We start from the raw sequence: 20,924 nt of genomic DNA on the forward strand, positions 1-20,924 counted from the left end.
CATTGATAAGTACTTTCCTATCCAGCTACTCAAGCCTCTTTTCAAATCGTTACTCTACTCCTTTCTAGTCTGAGTTCCAAAGTTTGCGATAGTGACTCAAAATTCCTAGATAGCTAGGGGTGGAAAATGGATATCAAATATCGGTATTATCTAATATTCATATTCAGCCAAATGTAAATATAGTAAGAAAAATCCGTATACAACTAACAAATGGATACCAATATGGATATATTTGAATTCATTTCCACTACATAAGAAATGAACATAGGAGACAACGCATTAGTGACGGCAAACCAGAACACGTCACTAATTCACTATTAATGATGGGTCCAGTGATGACTCGTCACTAATGTGTGGCCTAGGCTGGGACCTGGCGAAGACATGTCACTAATGAGGAGTCATTAGTGATGGCAAAGGAATGACCTATCACTAAAGATAGTAGTGGCAGGTCACCTTAAAGCCCATCACTAATGATGTAGTCATTAGTGACGGGTAGAGAGGGCGCACATCACTAAATGTAGCCTGGGGCGATTCACTGTCAGGGCCACTCATTAGTGACGGGTTGTGCTAATACCCGTCACTAATGACTCACTCATTAGTGATGGGTGTTCTTATCACCCATCACTAATGAGTGATATTTACTGTTACTTTCTGCGCTGAGTAGCTCGACTCGATAGTGTCTACTCGTGGGCTGCTCGGCACAGGGAGGCATTTTTTTTTGACAATTCTGTTGAGTACCAACCAAATCTTGGTGATTTGAAGTTGGGATTATCCCTTATCCTTTCAAGGTTTGCCTCCCACCCCCTTCCTCCTCCTATTACTCATGTGGTGGATTCTACAATTTGAGTTGGAATCAACAATTTTGCTCCTTCTCCCAAATCTTGATACATGTGGATTATCCCCTTTGGCCTTTGAAGGTTTGCATCCCCCTTCCTCCTCTTTCTCCTATTTGCTAGATTCTAGGGTTTGAGTTGGAGTTCAGAATTTCACCTTGTCCCAAATCTGAATATGTGTATAGCACAATTATGTTAATTATATTCGTAAAAGTGAATTTAGTTTGCGTAACTTACGTCTCCCTTTCGAGAGTGTTTGATTATAAATATGACTTGACAACTCCTCATATTTATAAGAAGATGCTCCCGAATTGTCTACGAACTTTGGACAGTTCGAGGATATATGGCCCGAGTAGTAGTTTTCTATGCTCTTGTATTGTTTTAGAGAGAATTTTAGTGGTATCTCCCTATTGTTCTCTGGATACACACCCTCTTGGCTCATTGTCGAGACGTGTATTTGGAGAACAGCGGGGAGTTGCTGCCAAAATTTTCTCTAGAATCGTACAAGAGCATAGAAATCTACTCGAGCCACATATCCTCAGATGGGATTAAGACCTATCTTTGCCTATTTAAAAATTAGTTAGGATCCTTCGCCTTAGGTAAGAAATTGTCTTGAATCTACTCTTAATTTAGTTAAATTTGCTAGAATTTTTATACTTATTCAATTGTATGTGCTCTATCATTTCTATTAACAATGAATATTTTTTTCAATTTGTAGATGGCAGACCGAAGTTGGATATACCTTAATTATTGTACTTGTAATGAGTACATGAGCGGGGTGGAGTCTTTCATGAGTGCCACAGTGGCGGATATGGAAGGTCGGGGTAAAACGGCAATATGGCATCCATGCTATGATTGAAGAATAAGAAGAAGTTTCCAAAACGTGAAAATGTGTACGATCACTTGTTAAGGCGTGGATTCAAAGAGAGATATCATATTTGGAACAAACACGGCGAGAAAGGCCTTAACGAAGGGGAAATGGATCAGGTCCTCCCAAACGGCAGTATGGATCAAGGACTCCTGCCAAACAGTGATATGGATAATTTATCTCAGGGACGCAAACATATTATGATTCAATGATAACTACGTGGATTTGGTGAAGAATGTGGACCGAATGGTGCGCGATGCTGAGAGGCACGACGAGTATAGTGATGGTGAGTTTGCCAAATCCAGAAACTAGTGCGAGACTCGAAGACACCATTTTATCCTGGCTGTAAGGAGAAATGCACACTATTGTTTGCGGTGCTTACACTTCTGTAATTGAAGGCAACCATTGTTGGTCTGATAGGAATCTCAAAGCATTTTTGCATCTGCTAAGGGACATGCTATCAGAGGGGAACAAGGTGCCTAAGACTGTCTACGATGCGAAAAAGATAATTTGTCCTTTAGGATTGAAAATAGAAAAATACATGCATGTAAGGAGGATTGTGCCCTATTTCATGGAGAGTATACAGACCTGGATCAATGTCCTGTTTGTGAAACCCATCGATACAAGTTTAGAAATGACGGTGGCAACATGGAGGGAGGCAACAAGAGAAAAAGGCCTCCTAGGAAGGTGGTGTGGTATTTCCCTATAATTCCCTGTTTGAAGTGTTTGTTCGCAAATGCACAGGAGTCACAATTGCTATGTTGGCACAAAGAGGGTCGTAAGAACGACACAATGATATGGCACCCCGCAGATTCTGCTTAGTGGTGAACCATTAATTCCATATTTTGTTGGTTCATTGAAGAATTAAGAAATATTAGGTTTACTATGAGCACAGATGACATGAATCAATTCGGTAACATGAGTATCTCATATAACACTTGGCCTGTTTTACTGTCTATCTACAACATTCCACCTTTGCTTTGTAAAAAAGCGGAACCACATTATGTTGTCGACCTTAATTCCTGGTTCGAGGCAACCTGGCAATGACATCGATGTGTATCACAGGCCTTTGATGAATGATCTTAAAAGACTCTGGTCTGAAGGCATTGAGGTTTGGGATCAGTACAAGCGGGAATACTTCACCCTATATGCCATGTTGTGTCGTCACCATCAATGATCTACCAGCACTTCATAACTTGTCAGGACAGAGTAAAAGAAAAAGTGAAGCTTGCCTCCAATGCTTAGATGACACTGAAAATATGTGGTTAAACAATGTATATGCAGCATCGATGTTTCCTTCCCACGAACCACCCGTACTAGAAAATAAAGTCTCGGTTTGACGACACAAGGGAGAAAGCATCACCTCCAAGGCATTTCAACGCGCAAGATGTCTATGATCAGATTAAGAATATCAATGTTGTCCTTGGCAAGAGAAAACGATCCTCCAAGAGTGATGAAAATAGAATATGGAACAAGAAATCAATTCTCTAATCTTGATTATTAGAAATACTTAGACGTTCACCACTTTATTGACCTCATGCACGTAGAGAAGAATATCTATGATAGTCTCCTCGGTACAATGCTCAACATGAAGAGAAAAACATAGGATCATGTAAACGCACGAGCTGACCTTAAACAAATGACCTTAAGGCCAGAGCTTCATGCCAAGGATACGGATAAAGAAAAATCCCTACCCCCATCTTGCATCACCATATCCAAGAAGGAGAAAAAAGAATTTTGCAAGTTCTTGTACGGTGTGAAAGTTCCCTCTGGTTACTCATCCAATATTAGAAGATTTGTTTTAGTGAAAGAGCTGAAAATGGATGGCGGCGTGAAGACTCATGATTGACATGTGATGTTGAAATAGATGATTGCGGTTGAAATTAGAAACATGTTGTCAATTGGTGTTTGAGAGGCTATCATGAGCCTGTGCTTTTTTTTCAATACAATTGGTTAGAAGGTACTCGATCCAGAAGCACTAGCCGAGCTAGAAAAAAGACACTTTGGGACTCTATGTCTTCTCGAGATGTATTTCCTACCATCCTTTTTGGATATCATGGTCTATCTCACTGCTCACCTGTGAAGGATATTTATTTCCTTGGCCACTTGTTCCTGCATCAGATGTATCCTAAAAGTGAAACCAGTTTGTGTAACCTACGTCTCCTGTTCGGGAGTGTTTGATTATAAATATGACTTAGCAACTCGTCATATTTATAAAAAGATGCTCCCAAATTGTCCATGAACTTTGGACAATTTGAGGATATGTGACCCGAGTAGTAGGTTTATGTGTTTTTGTATGGTTCTAGAGAGAATTTTGATATCATCTCTCTGTTGTTCTCTGGATACACACTCCCTTAGCTCATTGTCGAGCCATGTATTTGGAGAACAGCGGAGATGTGCTGCCAAAATTTTCTCTAGAACCGTACAAGAGCATAGAAACATACTCGGGCCACATATCCTCGAATGGGATTATGATCTATCTTTGCCTAAGAAATTAGCTATGATCCTTCATCTTAGATAAGAAATATATCATATTTTTTATAGAAAAATCCTAAAAGTGAATATAAATACTAATACTAATACAATTGTATCTACATATTCATATATATTAGATGTCTGTCAACGAGTCTTTATTGTGATCCTCTGACGAAGGACAAGCTCCGAGTCAGACGTCTGCGCAACTAGGTCCCAGTGGAGCAACATTACAAAGGAAAAGGACACAAGAAAAGTGGCCGACGGACAAGATTACTACCACGAAAATCGATGATGATGGCATACCTATGGAGAAGAAGGCCCTGTAGAGGTTGCAGAAGCTCGCATGCCTTAATGCTCGGAAGAGGGTGCCATTGACCCTTCCAAAGTTCGATGACCTCACTGTGGCTCAAAAGAACGCCTTGTTCAATGATGGCGTTAATACGTTTCTGGAGTTCCTAGAGAGCATGATGGCGAAGGGTTTTAGGGCTGCTATGAAAATGATTGCCAAACTTTGGAGAAGCCACAAGAGCAAGCTTATGAACAAGTATATGGCAAAAGGGTTGGAGCCCTTCATCAAGTACTCATATATGAAAAGGGAGGATTGGGAAGCTTTTGTGGTATTGAAGAGCTCAGAGGTGTTCCAAAATGAGAGTTCAACAAAGAAATAGCTTTAGGCAAAGAACAAGCAGAACTACAATCTGGGAACAACTGGGTACGTGGGGAAAAGGTAGAAATGGCAGGCGAAGGATGAAAAGTTAGCCAATGAAGGTCACAAGAATCCTTGGTTGCATTTCCTAGGATAGTCATAATCGTATTTGCAAACGAGGGGTAAGCTATCAAATAGTGGAGAAATCACCTTCAAATCCAGCAAAACCAAGGCAGTCACTGAAAAGATGAAAGAAATAGCAAACTAATCCTCCAAATGTTCATTCAACGGGGTCAGGGAACATTACGATCACTCCATTACGTTGAGAAACCCTGAGCACCCAGGTCGTGTTCGAGACGTGTCCAGTTCCTAGGGCTGGAAGTTAGGCTTCCCCGAACACGTCAGGATGTATAAGAAGAGGAAGAGGTCGGGTGCAATCGATGTACAAGCATTGACCCAATCAATCACAGAGAGCATTTATCGAAACATCCTACAAAGGTTTACGGCACAAGGAGTTGTAATTCCTAGTACAACAGCGGGTGATAGCCCAATTGCTGGACTCAAGATAGTCAAGCCTCCAGGGAAGTCGAACAACCTATCTTCTCTCCATCCATGGAGCTAGATACTATAGACTGTCTCGATGGATGCACATCATGATCGCTGGTCATAAGATCTGGTGGCTACCAAATTAAGTTGCAAAGGGCCAGGTGCATTCAGAGGTCCAAGTGTTACATACGGTCTCAATATGTCCTGGTTGTGGCATGGTTTTCGTGGATTTTGCGCATGCCAATGCTGTGGACACAGATTTGCCTGTCCCCCCCCCCCCCTAATGATGAGATCCAAAAACTAGGTCAAGCTTGTCTTCAAAAACTAGGTCAAGCTTGTCTTCAAGTGTTACATACGGTCTCGATCTGTCTGGACGTTCAAGTGCATCGAGTTCTCTACCCCAACCTCAGACTCAAGATGAGCCAACTACGTTGCCTTTTCCCACTCTGCCATCTCTAGCTAGGAAACATGAGGGTAACCTAGAGAAGAAGAAGATGTTTAAGCCAGGGTCTAAGAAGCAGCTGTCAAAGAGGTCCAAGTCCTCTGGTAAGGACTCAATTGCCAAGAAGCACGAGATAGGAGCAGCTTGGACTAAGGCTAACCCAAAATTTCAGTTTGGGAAGCTCTTGCTGCTGGCAGATCCACTTCGGAGGGTGGGATAACATTGTGTTGAGTTGCATAATTACTACCTGCAAGGTTGTAGAGGGAAGAAGACTTCCATTATCATTCAATACCAAAATTGTCACTTCTTGAATGGGGAAGGCTACTTCATTGTGGGGTTCAACGACTTATACTACCTCTTCAACCTCAATGGCCTAGACGTGAGGTTATTGCAATGCTTTACATTGTAAGCCCTTTCAAACTAGATGTTCATTAATTATTACCACTAACTCTCCAATCTAACTAATTTCTTATCTATAGACATTTGGTGCAACAAATGAGGAAGAAGGAGCCCTTCAGATTCTTTGACCCCCAAATTATGACGATTTTTGTGATGGAATAAGAAAGAAAATTCATTGTGGGATCTGTGGCTAGGGCAATGAGTCACTTTTTGAAGGACTACCTGATGGCCACCCAAAACATGAGTGATTATTGTATCTTACTGGTCATTACTCCCAAGTGGAACTTGGCATGTTACCTTGATTCATCAAGAACAGCAGTAGGACCTAACAGTGAACGGGGAGAACGTGACTATAATTTGGTCAAAAAAATCCTCAATGAGTAAGTTCTTCATGACTTAGGTTATATATTGAACTTTCAAACTTACACCAAATATTGACTATTGGATCCCTTTTCGCATATAGGGCTTTTGACAGGTATATGTATTGTGATCCAAAGGAGCCCCACGCATTGACACATAAGATTGCCTTCACGGTAAGTGCTAGGTTACAACTACCGCACTACTATATTTTTTTCTTTCGACTGGTGGCTTTTCCCTCTCCAATGCCACCAATAACCACCGGGCAATGCCTGCGGCTTCTACGTTGAGCGTCACATGGTGCTAACCATGGCAGCAAAGGATATGAAATCTCTAGATGTAATATAATTGCATAGTCCTTTTATAATTGCTTTCATTCATTACTAATATCTGATGCTAAAATGATTTTTCTTACGCTAATTGCATACTTTTTCCATAACTACTTTCATTCAGCAGGAATTCAACATAATGGATGGCAACATCGAGGAGTCTGCACTCTTCAACATTCGAGGACGGATCGTTTCATTCATTATGACCGAAATCGTCTCTTCGAAAGGCGAGTTCCATTGTAGGAAGATAGCATACTGACTTATGTAATTTGTGGTTCCAAATTTGACTTATGTAATTTCTAGTTATCTTGATGTGGACTTCCACTGTTGTATGTTTTGATTATCTATATGTGGATATCTTGTGACTTTGATCCCTACAATGTGGATATCTTTAAATACATGGTGATTATGGCATGGATGTGATTATAGCACGAATATTATGAGTGATCTCGATATCTGGATGTGTACTATCTTGTTCGTAGGAGAAGACAGCTGTCAAATCTTAACATGGCTTCAGGATGCAGCTAGGAAACAGGTAAAACCCTTAGGGGATGAGTACATTAGTGACGTGTGAAAACATCACATGTCACTAAAGAGTGCCATCAATGACCGGTTGTAACCTCACGCGTCACTGATGACTCAATCATTAGTGATAGGTGCATTTACCACTAGTCACTAATGATCCAGTCCCAGTAACAGGATGCGGTTACCACCCGTCACTAATGATCGAGTCACCAGTGACAGGCAATAGACCTCCATATGCCATAGGAGACTTACGTTAGTGACGGATCTCAACTGTGACCCGTCACTAATGTGTCATCATTAGTGACGTGTTCGGAGTGACGGGTATGAGACCCGTCACTAATGACGGTTATGACATGTCACTAATGTGCTGTTCTGACGTAATGTTCTCATATATGAATATAAATATATCCAAATTCGTTTTCCTAGATATGGATATGAATGCTGATAATATCAGTATTCGAATATGCAGAAATACTCCTATGAAATATAAATATGAGTAACATAAATTTATATTATTTTATCTTATTCTCTTACTTAATTCTTTCGATCATATCTATTCTTTTACTGATTGATATTGTACCACATATACTGTAGTGATAAATCTAGCCCTCTCATCTCCCATCCAAAGGTCCAAAATAGTCAAAAGGTATGGTACTGTAGCAAAAGTGGCCTCATGTCTTACGATAGAGGATCAATCTACTAAAATTGAGGTTCTCTATATTGAATTGCCGTCATGATCGTGTCAAATTAATTTATTATTTCATTATCATCAAAGCTGTAGCATATTCACATACAGTTGAATATATTAGGTATTCGGATGTGGATGCGGATACGGATTCAAACAATCCGATTCATATTGGTATTCGAAGATATTCAGATTTGTATTTGTATTTGTATTCGTATTAAAATATATATATATATATATATATATAGTAATGTGGAAAGTAGACTATTCGATTTGTATCCGATTTGTTTTCACCCCTACAGATAGCGTAGAGGGAACTCTCCTTTGGCACATCTGAACAATTCTTCATACTGATTCACATTATCCAACACGTTACCAAAATAGAATAATTCGCTCTTGTGGAAATTGATCTTGAGACCAGATAGCTGTTTAAATGCATATAGTAACAACTTCAAGTTTTTGACCTTTTCTGAATCATGTTACATGAAGAGCATTATACCGTTAGCGTATTGAATAGCTCGCCGGTTGGTACCTTTAAAAATAAAAGTTTTTCTATGGTATCTTTCTAAAGGTGTATTACTAACAAAATATAATCTAATCAAAAGACAATGGTAAGACAGTTAGATGTGTTATTTTTTCATAGAAATAAGACGATTAAGTATCTCTTCTTTAATTGTTATTTTATAAGATCTACGTTGTTTATCATTCAAGTGACTTCGAATCTTTACCCACCGTGTCGTGTTTTAAATATATTTAAAAAATGGTTTCATGATCTTAGTAAACAATGAAAAGCCCCTGAATCCCATTGTTAATATCGCTCCTAAGAGTTAAGGCCGCGCAAGTGCCCGGAACAAAGAGCGTCATGTAAATTGCATTGAGGCTTGGCTTGGCCCGGCACTAAATTACTGGACTGCAAGCTCGAGCTTTTTTATCAACAAAGCGAGTCCACCCGCCGTTCTTATGCACTCGCATAACATGGAATCCAGGCTCATAAAATAAGGGGAAATACGTTTCAGACAAAGTAAAAACGGCCATTCTGCAGCCCCAGATGAACTCCTTTTCCATTTAACGCGCCATTCTAATCCCCTTCTCGTAACTCCCATTAGCACAATAAAACGAAGAAAGAGCACCACCATTCACGGCTCTGGTTTAGTAGAATTCCACGTCCCTCTTCTCCCATTTGCTGACACTACAGGCTCGTCCCTTTCAGAGGGGGAATACAGGAAATGGAAGATGACAGGAAGAGAACCAAGCTGCGCAAATCCTTGCAGCTCTACCTCTCCGATCCACATCCCCAGCTCACACATTCCGGCAAAAAGCCTCCTCAACGCCTGCAGGTTCCCGAGAGCCACGTCGTTGGACTTGGACGGCGATCACACCGCCACCGCCGACGAGAACAGCAAGGACCAGGCGGCGACGCTCTCCGACGTCGACCGCTTCCTCTTCGACAACTTCCGGTCCCTCTACATCCATGGCAGCGACAACGATTCGTGCTTCCCATCATCGCCAGGCACAACCACATCACTCATCGACGAGACACAACAGACAGCAGAGACATCATCTTCATCAGAGTCAGTTGCAAAAGGCATCAAGGAAGCCAGGCCAGGTGAGGAAAGCGGCGACAATACGGCCATAGTGGTATTCTCCATGGACCCTTACACAGACTTTCGGAGATCCATGCAGAACATGATAAAGATGCACCATGGTCGCATATCTCAGCAGTTGGATTGGGATTTCCTGGAGGAGCTACTCTTTTACTACCTGCAGCTAAATGATCAAGCTGTGCACAAGCACATTTTCAAGGCCTTTGCTGACCTGACTGCCGAAACTCACATGAGCAGCCCAGCCCGCGGAAAAGCCCAGTGGGCTGACAAGAGTGTTACGAGTAGGAAATATTATTAGGAGGAATGGTAGTTATCACTTCAAAATTTGTATAACTCAAAGTAACAAATATTTACAGAGCACAAATGTTGATGCTACCTGATTCTCTGGTAAGTGTAACAGCACGAAAATAAAACTGCCCATAAAAACGCTACAAGGCTAGCATGGTAGAAACGTTGGTGAAAAATGTCAGGAAAGCTAGAAACGTCACTAATGCTTGAATCAACAAGTTGTTGGTTGGCAGTTGAGAATGTTTATTAAATCAACTTGGACCAGAACCAATAATCAGATTTTACTATGGGTTCCGTTTTCCCATAGTGTAATTTAGGATAATTGCTATTTGCGTTCTATTAATATACAGCTGAGGGTCCATGAGCACCTCCATTACCCAAAACATACGGACTATTTGCGTGAAACCTGTAGATTCAGATGATTTAGATCAGTAAATAAAGCAACCAGGTCAATAAGTCACTTAGACAAATATGCCATCACGACTTTAAAACTTTACATTCATCTTTGATGAGTCCCATGGTTCCTCTTAAAGGCATGCGTTAAAGAGTGTTTTGGGCTTGCTGTTCAAGGGTGCAGATATGAAAGTGAAGCACATGCTGCATTTCACCCCTTAGTTTCCAGAACTTCATTTGCAGATAATCATGCTACAGAAGATGATCAATAAAGGGGCAATTCAGAATTTAGACAATGTATTTGAGCAACATGGAGATAAAAAGAGTAAGGTAGCTAGTTAATCCTCCAGATGGTTTTGCAGCATATCCAAACAATACTGTAAAAAAATGATATAATCATCATAAGAGAGGCTCATGATATTCCGCGTTTAACAAGAAAGTGTCAAAAGAAATATCATCCTGTTGTTTCTTGATTGACACATCAAACAGCGTGCTTCTGCTACCCAGAAGGCATAATTCCAATTATAAAGAGAATAAATTGCAGTACAGCCACAAATAAAGTAACATCAGAACCAAATACAGCACTGGTTCTAAAATTTATTGTCTATATTCAATAAGTAAAACCAGCCACTCTGAAGGTGGATCATATTGATAAATAAATAGGAAGCCCGCAACTGCCTGCAATTCAGCGCGATAACAAACATGGCAATTTTGGATCAGTCAAATGAAGTTGATGGCATGAAAAGACAAGGGGAAAATAAAAATTATTCATGCTGGCATGAACATTAAGGATGCAGAACTGTGTGGAGTGTTGGGATGGCAACTGGAGCTTCTAGTGTAACCAGGAAAAAATATAAGAGGCCTGCAATTATTGCCAGATAAAAAAAAATGCTCATTGTATTTGAAAAGACCATTGGAAATTCTGCTTATTTACTTAACAAGCTTAAAGTTGAGTTTTATGGTGTCCATTTCTTTTCCTCAGATGCTAGAAGTGTCATATCACATTCTAAAAATAATTGCATGCACCTCAAGAACGTGCGTATATTCTGTTGACAAATAGTTATGTGTTGATCATAATCAGCATTGCAGTTATCACATGATAAAAATACAACACAGCAATAACAGAGTGAATATGCCTTTAAACATGAGCGGCTGATCTTGTCATCATGTATTAGAAACAGTATGTCTTCGAACAAGCTGCTCATATAATGGAAGATGATTCTTAGGAACAAAAACCCTGAACCTGTAAGCAAAAGAAAACGACAATCAGGTATAAACAAAGGTGCAGTAACATAAGGGAATAACAGCAAAATGAAGGGCCAATGTTCGTGATAGTTCCAACAAATGTAATGTTACCCTTCAAGAAGTGGACGTCTCTCTGGAGAGGAAAAAAGCTTTGCTATTGCTTCAAGTGAGTCTTTGATATGCATAGTTTTCAATTTTAAGGCCTTCATAAATTCAACAAACTCTCCGTACTCCGTGCTACTGAGCTTTTCTCGGGCCTAGTAAAAATATCCAAATTGAAGGAATACTATTATCTCGTGCACATAGCACAAATATTAACATATTAACAAGATAGCACTTATTCTGCGAAGCACGAGATGGAATCAAATTACAGTGAAAGAGCAGCATACCATCTTCAAGAAGGCTGGCCCTGAGTTAGATTCCTGGCCTACAGATTTTTCCCGGACAGCCTCATTCTTTTGGCATGCTTGTTCTGTGGTACTTTTCTTTGATTGAGGTGCAGATTGTTCACCTTGGTGTCTGGCCAAAGCTCTTGACTCAACATTTGGTGGCAATTTTGAAGAGACATCATCAGAGCCACTAGCACCTTTGGATCTGTCTGTTATTTTAGCTTTCTTAAGCCCTAAAGACTTGAAGGTATGTTCCTTCAGATGCCCGTGTATTGCTGTATCAGCAGTCAAATCAACAACCAGTGTATCCTGTGACAATTGGCCCTCGGAGGAAAAGAGCTGTGACGTAGATGTGAAGTTGTGCTTCGTAGAAAGGGTAGAACGATTGGCAGGAGTGATCTGAGCCAACTTCATAAAGTTACTTCTTCTTGTGGTCGGATTTACTGACAATGTTATTTCCGGGTGCTCATTTCGTGCACTGGCAGCCTAGCAAAAGAAAGAATGGAATTTGTAAGTGCCAGAGGAATTAAATTAAATATTGGTCATCGATGTCGATGGAACGGATTTACCAAATCTGATAGAGTTTCCTGAGGCATGCATTTCTTTGTAAGTGGTATTATACTATCTGCATATAACAACATTTTCGCAATAAGTTGCAAATAAATAAGAATTATCGAGAGAAATAGCAGATGCGGCACAAAGTGTAGTAATTAAACGCCAAAGTTCCGTATTGTATTGCCTCAATAAAATTAAACATAGAAGTTGACAGCAAATAAAATCAGGGCTGCACAAAATGTCTGGTTGTCCTTTTTATATAGTTGCATTGTAGATACAAAAAAAAAAAAGGTTTAGATCACGGAACTCATGTTGTCGATATTCAAATATAAACAACACCATTCAATAGCAAACAGGAATTTGAGATCAGAGCTGGCATTGTGCTGCTGGACCTTGACAATCCTATTCTATAAATATAAATAAAAGCAGGCTGTAGAGAAAATCTAGCACAGATCATAATATAAGAAAATTGAAATTTTCGTATCTTACCAACCAAAAGGTATTGATTTTATAGCATCAGTGCAAGGCATTGCTTGAATGTATTAACTCATATAGGTCCAAACATATGGGTTTCACATATCACAAAGTATAATATGTACAAATCATTTGAGTTAAATCCAGTACAAAGGTACTAGTATTTCTTTCTTCTAATTCTAATAGTCACAGGCTGAATTCTGGCTTGCACAACTATAAATTATGTTGAACATTGTTCCAAAATATATTTCGGTTTGTCAAAAAACTTTCTCAATAATGAGCAAATCATGAACTACAAGTGGCATTTTAAGTTCTAAATTAAATGCAAGAGAAGAATCTCCACAGCTTACTAGAAAAAAGAAAGCAATGTAAGCCCATAAGGTCATCAAATTTCTGCAAGGAAGCTATAATTTAGTTTTGCTGGTTTAGTCCCCATTCTGTTCAAGTTTGTATAGTCAAGCCCTTCTAGCTCACTGTTATTTACTTGAATCCTAAACTACCTAAAAGTATCTAATTGGGTCCTTACGAACATATGACCAGCGAATTGATGATACTACTACTGGTACTAATGTGGACTGCTATCGCAAGTTTGACAGGGTGATTAAGTACATAACCTTACTAATATATTTCTGAGGAAAAATCTATCAATTAACATCACTAATAATTAGAACTGCAAATGGATTAATCAATATGCCAGCTATCAAATAAGCTGATAAAACCCATGTTCACAGCAAAATTTGTATCATCAACAATCACACTGGACTAAATTTGAAATAAAAAATAATTAAGATATTTCAGTGTACGTGAACTTGCATATAAAAATAAATAGAAACAGATAAAGAAGATCATCACAAGATTCTAAACTAGATCTTCACCATTACAATCTATTTGTTTTAGCTTCACATGATCTGAAGAAGCTTTATCTCGAAAAAATCGGGTCAATCCTTGGACTACTTCCCCATACTTTGAGTAGCACTGCAGGGAAAATATAAGCATAAGTAAAGATACCCGATAAGAGCATTGCGGGAAGACAATCAACAAATGCACCTTTATATGAGGTCGGAGCCAATACGATATCTGGGATTGATAATTTGGCCAAGCAAACCTATAACCAACATGTGATATCAAGAAGCTTTGTTATTTCAAAGTGCTAATTGTTCCGAAGAAGTTTGACTGAGACAAACAATCTGATCACAAATGGTTCAAGATTGAAAAGCTATTGGAGGTAACCACATGATACTTAAAATTGCATGTTAGTTTGACCTTAGCTAACAAAATGCAAAGACTATTTTGAGATATTCAAAGTTTCAATCCGTTTTCAGTGTTGTTCTAAGGATTATAATATGGAGCCTAAAATATTGATATGCTGATACAGCATACATGAATAACAGAAGAAATGCATAAAGTGAACACATAACGTAGAAAAATTATTCTGCTGTTATTCCAGTGGGAGGTCCAGCAGAAAACAAACAATGTTTAGATTTGTTGCTTAGAGGTTTATGATTAGGCTTTAGACCTTTCGTCACAATAAATAATAGCTCCATAGTCGTGGCGATGTCTGATAACACGTCCAACGGCCTGATTGACAGCCCTTGCTGCTTGTTGTACATACCATTCCTCTCCTGTCAACATCTACAAAATAATTATGAGCTTATTTCTAAAAATAATCAACAAAGGCTCGCTTAACAATTCACTATGGAATTCTTTTTAACCTTTGTGTTCTTATTGGATGGTGTGCCCTGCCTATCCAAATACTCACGCTTGAGACGAACCTGGAACAGACACAAAGGGACAATTGAACAATTTACATAAGGAAAAGGGCAATAACTCTTGCTGGAAGCCAAGGAACAAATAGTTGTGCAATATGGTAAAAAGCTAAAGCAGGTTAAAAAGGAGGGCAGAAAAACATTTTATCTGAAAAAAAATTAAAAGTGATGGCAAAAATACTTCCAAACTTTTCAAAAAAAAAAAGCCAATGAAGTATGTGTATGAATATTGTTGGCGCACGAAGACGTGCCCCAAACAGATACGGCGATAGCCCCGCTCATAAAAGGAGGCTCAAGCTTGGAGATGAACAGTGAGCCAAAAGGAGAGAGCAGAGACCATGAAACCAATATATCTGTGGAAGTTTTAATAATGGGGAAAAACCTCTAGGGCCCCCCTTCTCCTGCCCTTTAAGGGCTTATTCATAGAGAGAAGGGGCAGGGGATATTATGTTACAACCATGTGCATAGAGGGGTATTTTGGATATTTCACCCCTCTACATACCACGTGGTGGCCGAAATACTATGATAACTATAGTAATACCATAGTGCATCATCTAAATATCTCTAGACTGGGGAGTTCCCCCAACAAATATCTATGCATGAACCCAGCCCAAAATACAAAGCCACCTAAACTGAATATTCTGGTACAAAATTGCCTACAAAATGCAAAGACAGGAAGATAGCAAAAGGGGGCAGTATTCCTTTTCAGTAAAATTATAGGTGGACAATAAAATACCATGCAGCTAGAATCCTGTTCCTGTTTCACTACCAACTCCCCGTTACTAAACTTGGGAACAAACCTTAGGATCAGTTGGGGTAGCGAAGGGCATTCCAGTAACTATTACTGCCCTCCCAGCACGGTCGGCAAAATCAAGACCTTCACTAACCTACATGAGTACAAAAATGCATAAGTGAGGGAGCACGCCTTTAAGGTTAGCCAAAAAAATATAATTTGAAAGTGATACTCCCAACTTATTAGTACATATGCCCTTCCGACAACCCTTTGATTTCTTTACTTAGTTGTTTAATTACAGCCAGTGGCAGGGAGAGGGGGACTGGCAGGGGCCCCTTCATACTCCACATACAACATAATTTGGCACTAGAACCCTCTAGTTTTATGGACCTTTTGTTCCAGAAGTAAATAAGCAATTCCCTGTTCATGGCCTTGTACTATAATTCATAAAATTGTAGCTCTACAAACTTACAACATTTATTAGCATCACAGCATTCCATAGACTTACTATATGCTGTTGAACATGTTTTATCTTTCAACTCACAAAAAATGACTGAATATAAGAAAAATAATAAATCAAATAGCATGATCAGACTCACAAAATAATCATTTAACTAAGAACATTGAAAGTGGAAAATTAAAATCAACAGGAGTTATAATAGAAAGCAAAGGAAACTGTTCAAATGAAAAAGAACAAACTTTGCCACGACAAACTGCAAAAAATATTGCCCCAGAAGTAGAAGAGTCACGTAATTTGGCTGCATAATCCTGCAAATCAAATTGTTCACAACTATATGAGCATATGAAGAGTTAAAAGTCCAAGTGGCAACTAGTAAAATATTTCATCACCTCGATCGCACTTGGAAAGTTTGATGACTGCCTAGGCTCTATAACTGGCTGCTTGTGCTTACAAATCCGCTGCCAAATTGTGTTCTCATCCGTTGAATTTGCATGGTTCTGTAAGATTCGTATTATAAAATGTCCATGGATAAGTACCTCAAACACTTAGAATAACTAGTCAGAAATTGGGGGTACCCTATTTTTCCAGAACTCAACACACTTGTCCATCATAGAATATGAAGGAAAGAAAACAAGGAGTCCATCTGGCACAATGCGTGCAAAGTTAACTGCGAAACAAGCACATAAGTCAGCAGAGCTCTTACAGAATACAAGCAGCTGCAATTGTTATTAATGGCCTACCTATAGCAATACCCAGTTCTTGTTTATACTGTATAGTCTCACGTGTCCGATAAGAAGAATTAAGTGCATGTCCAGATGGGCCCACAGGCACAACTCCAACACAGATTTGGTCTGGAGAAATGACATGAGGATTCTCTAGTCTAACTGGAAATTCACTGGATTCATGGAAAAAATATTACCTCGACAATCAACATCAAATAGAGAAGTCAAAGTAAATAATGAACCAGCAAAGCTTCAACTCAATTATTAAGTAACAGAATAAAAATAGTTTTACTTACAGGTTTAGTTCCATGGCTAGTGACTCCAAAGGAGATAAAGTGCCAGAGGTTAATATAATGGAGCGCACACCCAACTTGAGAAATTCTTCCATAGCAAGGCCTGGGTTAAAACACCACCAACTAAGGGTCCTTGAAGACTTACCTGGGAATACAAGAAAATTGTAGATAATTAAATATATGGTTATTCAGTTGCTGGGGAGACTAACTAAAGTGAACATTGGAATGACAAAAGTGTTGACTTTTCCATATTTTTATGATTCTAAGGAATTATATCTGAAGGGAGTCAGTGTAGTTATTATATGCATGCAGTTTAGAATTGAGCAATGAACTGCACCATGTGGCATATATTTTATCTTTAAATAATCAACTGCATCTGAAAGAAATCAATGGAGCAATACTATACATGCAGTTTATATTGATGAATGAACTGTATCAGGGATTACACACGTTTTCCATCAAACAATGTTACAGGACAACTTTGAACTTACCCAGAACTTTCAATGCATCTCCAGATGTTTGTTGAGATTCATTCACGTGAAACTGAAAAGAGAAGATTGAGCATGATTGTAAAGAGTATAAACGTTCAGTAAAATATGCAAGCTTATGCTGCAAAGTGTGAAATGAGGGTCGGATGACAAGAGTAAGAGGGAAGTCAGACTTATGGAGAGGCATGGGTATAACATAAATGGATAAACACCCAATGAAAATGAACAGAGAAATGCAATTAAAGGGAAACTTACTCGATAATATTTTGCATGGTTTTGACCACCACCCCTAAAAATTATGTCTAACATGTCCCTAATTGACTCCAATCTAGACACCGTGGCCTTTGCCTTGACCCCTGGTCCAGTTTCAGCCGAATTTCCTAAATATGCAGAAACAAAATGAAGTTACTGAAACTACTTTGCATGAACCATCCAAATATTTATCAAAAGGTCAGTGTCTTCAGCTAAAATAACACAATAGAGCTCCGAAAGACAGACAACTTTGATCTCACTAATGGTCAAGAATGTTAGTGTAATTGCAATAGAAAGAAATATTCCAGAAAAAAAGCAATTACCTTCCTCTAGTAGTAGAGAAGCACTATCAATTGTCTCGATTAGTTTTTTGGATGTTTCAGACGTAATGTTCAGTTCAGAGAGGAATTCGTATATGTAACTCCCAGCTTTTGTGTAACCCAACTCCTTGGATTCAATTACCAGCTCACTAATCTTTTTCTCAAGTGCCATTAAAAGAGCTGGACAAAAAAAAAGTTCTGCTATTACCAAGAGGAGGTAAGATCACTCTCAAAATCATCAAAGTGAAAGTACAAGCTTTCCACATAAGGACAAAAAAAAGTATAAGAATATAGGACCATATGGATGAGTACGACTCAGAGATGTTGCAAGAATTTTGGTTCACCTTTGAGGATTGCATAATTTTCAGGGTCGAACTGTTTATCAGCAGAATTTTCAAAGGACCTCTTTGCTGAACACAATTTGATGCATTCATGAGCTTCCGCGACACAGGAAGTGAGGTTATTCGGATGTAAGTCAAAAGAGGCTGCATCTGCACATATACTCTCCTGCACAAGAGTTATTGTAAATTTAAGGCTAAAGTATAGCTGTTTTTACAGTCGAGTTCTAACATTTAAGGCTATAGTATTGAGAGAGTCCAATTACAAAATTAAACAGGCACTCAAATAACTATAGATAGAAGGAAGGAGCTCCTTACCAAGTTATGTGCTTCGTCAAATATAAGTACCGCATTGTCCCATGGTACGCCAATTAAGGAACGACGGTTTCCCGATTCAATAAGATAGTTGTAAGGAGCAAACAAAATATCAACCGACTTCGAAAGTTCCCGGGAGATGTAATATGGGCACCTAAAATGATAAAGAAAAAGATACCACTTGTGGGTCAGAAAATTCCATAAGCATGATTGCATTTGTGTCTAAAGGGATGCAAACTAGGGCGAATAAAATATGGAACTTACGGGCCGTTAGGTCTCCCAATATTAACCAAATCTTCAATGTCAAAAGGCTCACTCCCAAGCTCAGTGTTGTTTCTCAAGTACTCTGCAGGAAGTGTCATTCATGTGCAACACATCACATATGTTTAGATGACGACAGAATTTTTTTCTTGAAATAGACCAAAAAAAAACTATGTACCTAAAGGTGGAGGGAAGAAAGGTAGAAAACACAGAAGTATTCAACCAACACAAAATGATATAACATCCCACTTCAAGAGCCATTTGCAAGGAAGACTTTAAGGACATATGAACGTATATAACAAGGAAGAATTCCATTGCAATTACCAGTGACAAGGTTATGATGACGGCACCGGCGTTTCTTGCAGAGGTAGTGGCAGGCATTGTTCTGTGCTCTTCCACGGAGTGTTCTCACTTCGTCATGGATGCACATCTGCTCACGGGAGCCCAGCACCGCCATTTTTGGCCTGTGAAATGTATCAAAACAACTATGAACAGTGAGATTCGGTGATCATTCAAGCTACAACTGCAGCTACTGAAGTTATTTTCAACTGGCAGCAACACTGAAGAACAAGTGCAGCTACAACTGCATTCATGACAAATTATTTAACATCATAAAGTTCGACACGAATAGCTCTCCAACAAGAATAAAGTACTGAAGAACAAGTGCAGTCGCTCAGCCATCGGGCTTGACCTGTAACTGGTGGCCTTGAGCTCCTTGATGACCTGCCTGAGCTGGCTGTGCGTCCGAGAGGCGTAGATGATCACGGGGTACCGCGACTGTTGCTGCGACAGGGACTCCCCCAATTGCTGGCTACCGGACGGCTGGCTCCCGTAGGGCGGCTGCTGGCTCCCTCCGTTGCCACCGCGCCCGCCCCGCAGGAACTCGCCGAAGGTGCGGCGCCACGCGAGCGACGCGCACAGCAGGCACAGCGTCTTCCCCGTCCCCGTGGGGCTCTCCAGCAGCGCGTTTTTCCCCTGTCCATCGATCCGCCGAGGCAATACGACGCAAAGCAGTCAAACCGAGCGAAATTTTGGGGCGGGCGAACGGCGTAGCGCGGGTAGGGTTTAGCGCGGAGGGTTTGGGGGTGGGAGGGGGGTTGGTTACCTGCTGCAGGGATTCGAGGACGCGATCCATGTAGGTGATCTGGCATTCGTAGGCGTCGAAGGGGAAGTCTACATCGACGCCGCGGATGGTGTAGACAGGCATTGCGGCGGCGGTGGCGGGTGGAGGAGTGGGCGGGAATGGGGGGAAAGCTTGAAGGGGAAGGAGGCCGAGTTCGCGGCGAGGAGGAAAAGAGGAAAAAGGAGAGAAGGGTTTGGGCGTAGGATTACCAAGTAAATTTTATAGCATACGATTCTATAAAAAAATTATAATAATATTTTTTTTCTACATAATTTTTGGATCAGAAGATATGTAATTAGATTAGGATCTCATAAAAAAAATTTATAGAAAGATCTTATAAGATTTGTCTCTGTGAAATAGGGGAAGGTGTGTGAACAGTGATGATGGTGTACAGACGGCTGTTAAACCATACGTGGTTTTATTAAATGGTTTCAGTTGGAGTTGACATAAAGAGTTACCATGAGTTTACAATAAATATTACGTAAAACAAAGAGTAAATTTTATAAAATCCTAGTTTTATGGTTCCAGTATCACAAAACTCTGAATTTTATGATCCATGTCAAATAACTCCAGTTTTATGATATTAATATTTCATAAAATCTCATTCCAGCTAAAATTACCAAAATATGACATATAGGTCTATTTTTAATGGACTATTTAGTAGAGCTTTAACTTAAGAATCTTTAGAATTGGGTATTTCTAACTTAGAAATTTGTAGAATAAGCTTAAGTTTTTTTTTTAATCTTCAGTGGCGTTTGTGCTCGCTTCCACGTTGGATGATTACCCAATCGTGTATCCCT

The 20,924-nt window shown here is 39.6% G+C and overlaps 1 protein-coding gene and 1 pseudogene across 5 annotated transcripts; one reads left to right on the forward strand and one right to left on the reverse strand.

The window, feature by feature from the left end:
• Positions 1 to 9,331: 9,331 nt before the first annotated feature.
• LOC133888649 (transcription repressor OFP13-like) lies at positions 9,332 to 10,007 on the forward strand (annotated as a pseudogene).
• A 796-nt stretch (positions 10,008 to 10,803) lies between these two features.
• LOC133915120 (regulator of telomere elongation helicase 1 homolog) lies at positions 10,804 to 20,307 on the reverse strand. 5 transcript variants are annotated; one of them, XM_062358155.1, is made up of 24 exons: positions 20,107 to 20,305; positions 19,693 to 19,976; positions 19,326 to 19,465; positions 19,005 to 19,086; positions 18,744 to 18,894; positions 18,432 to 18,594; positions 18,091 to 18,267; positions 17,771 to 17,895; positions 17,519 to 17,570; positions 17,031 to 17,172; positions 16,753 to 16,907; positions 16,588 to 16,679; positions 16,402 to 16,509; positions 16,252 to 16,320; positions 15,620 to 15,706; positions 14,766 to 14,825; positions 14,570 to 14,685; positions 14,101 to 14,158; positions 13,929 to 14,028; positions 12,594 to 12,649; positions 12,025 to 12,510; positions 11,747 to 11,892; positions 11,527 to 11,633; positions 10,804 to 11,068 (listed from the first exon to the last, which is right to left on the reverse strand). In XM_062358155.1, exons 1-23 carry the CDS (start codon positions 20,206 to 20,208, stop codon positions 11,555 to 11,557), a joined length of 3,030 nt encoding a protein of 1,009 aa, XP_062214139.1. In that variant the 5' UTR covers positions 20,209 to 20,305; the 3' UTR covers positions 10,804 to 11,068; positions 11,527 to 11,554. The 5 variants fall into 5 exon arrangements, with proteins under 5 accessions (XP_062214139.1, XP_062214146.1, XP_062214132.1 ...); XM_062358162.1 differs by lacking the exon at positions 10,804 to 11,068 and having other exon boundaries at positions 11,304 to 11,633; positions 13,935 to 14,028; positions 20,107 to 20,306; XM_062358148.1 differs by lacking the exon at positions 10,804 to 11,068 and having other exon boundaries at positions 11,304 to 11,633.
• Between the last annotated feature and the right edge of the window lie 617 nt (positions 20,308 to 20,924).

The sequence above is a fragment of the Phragmites australis genome, chromosome 1, assembly GCF_958298935.1.
Source record: "Phragmites australis chromosome 1, lpPhrAust1.1, whole genome shotgun sequence".
Classification (NCBI taxonomy): domain Eukaryota; kingdom Viridiplantae; phylum Streptophyta; class Magnoliopsida; order Poales; family Poaceae; genus Phragmites; species Phragmites australis.

What these genes read in the sequence shown, in the direction of transcription:
- LOC133915120 (XM_062358155.1), bottom strand. Translation starts at nt 20,208, where the DNA reads ATGCCTGTCTACACCATCCGCGGCGTCGATGTAGACTTCCCCTTCGAC. An exon ending in TCCTCGAATCCCTGCAGCAG is followed by an intron (nt 19,977 to 20,106) that starts GTAACCAACCCC and finishes ATCGATGGACAG; the next exon opens with GGGAAAAACGCGCTGCTGGA. An exon ending in TTGAGTTCTGGAAAAATAGG is followed by an intron (nt 16,510 to 16,587) that starts GTACCCCCAATT and finishes CGAATCTTACAG; the next exon opens with AACCATGCAAATTCAACGGA.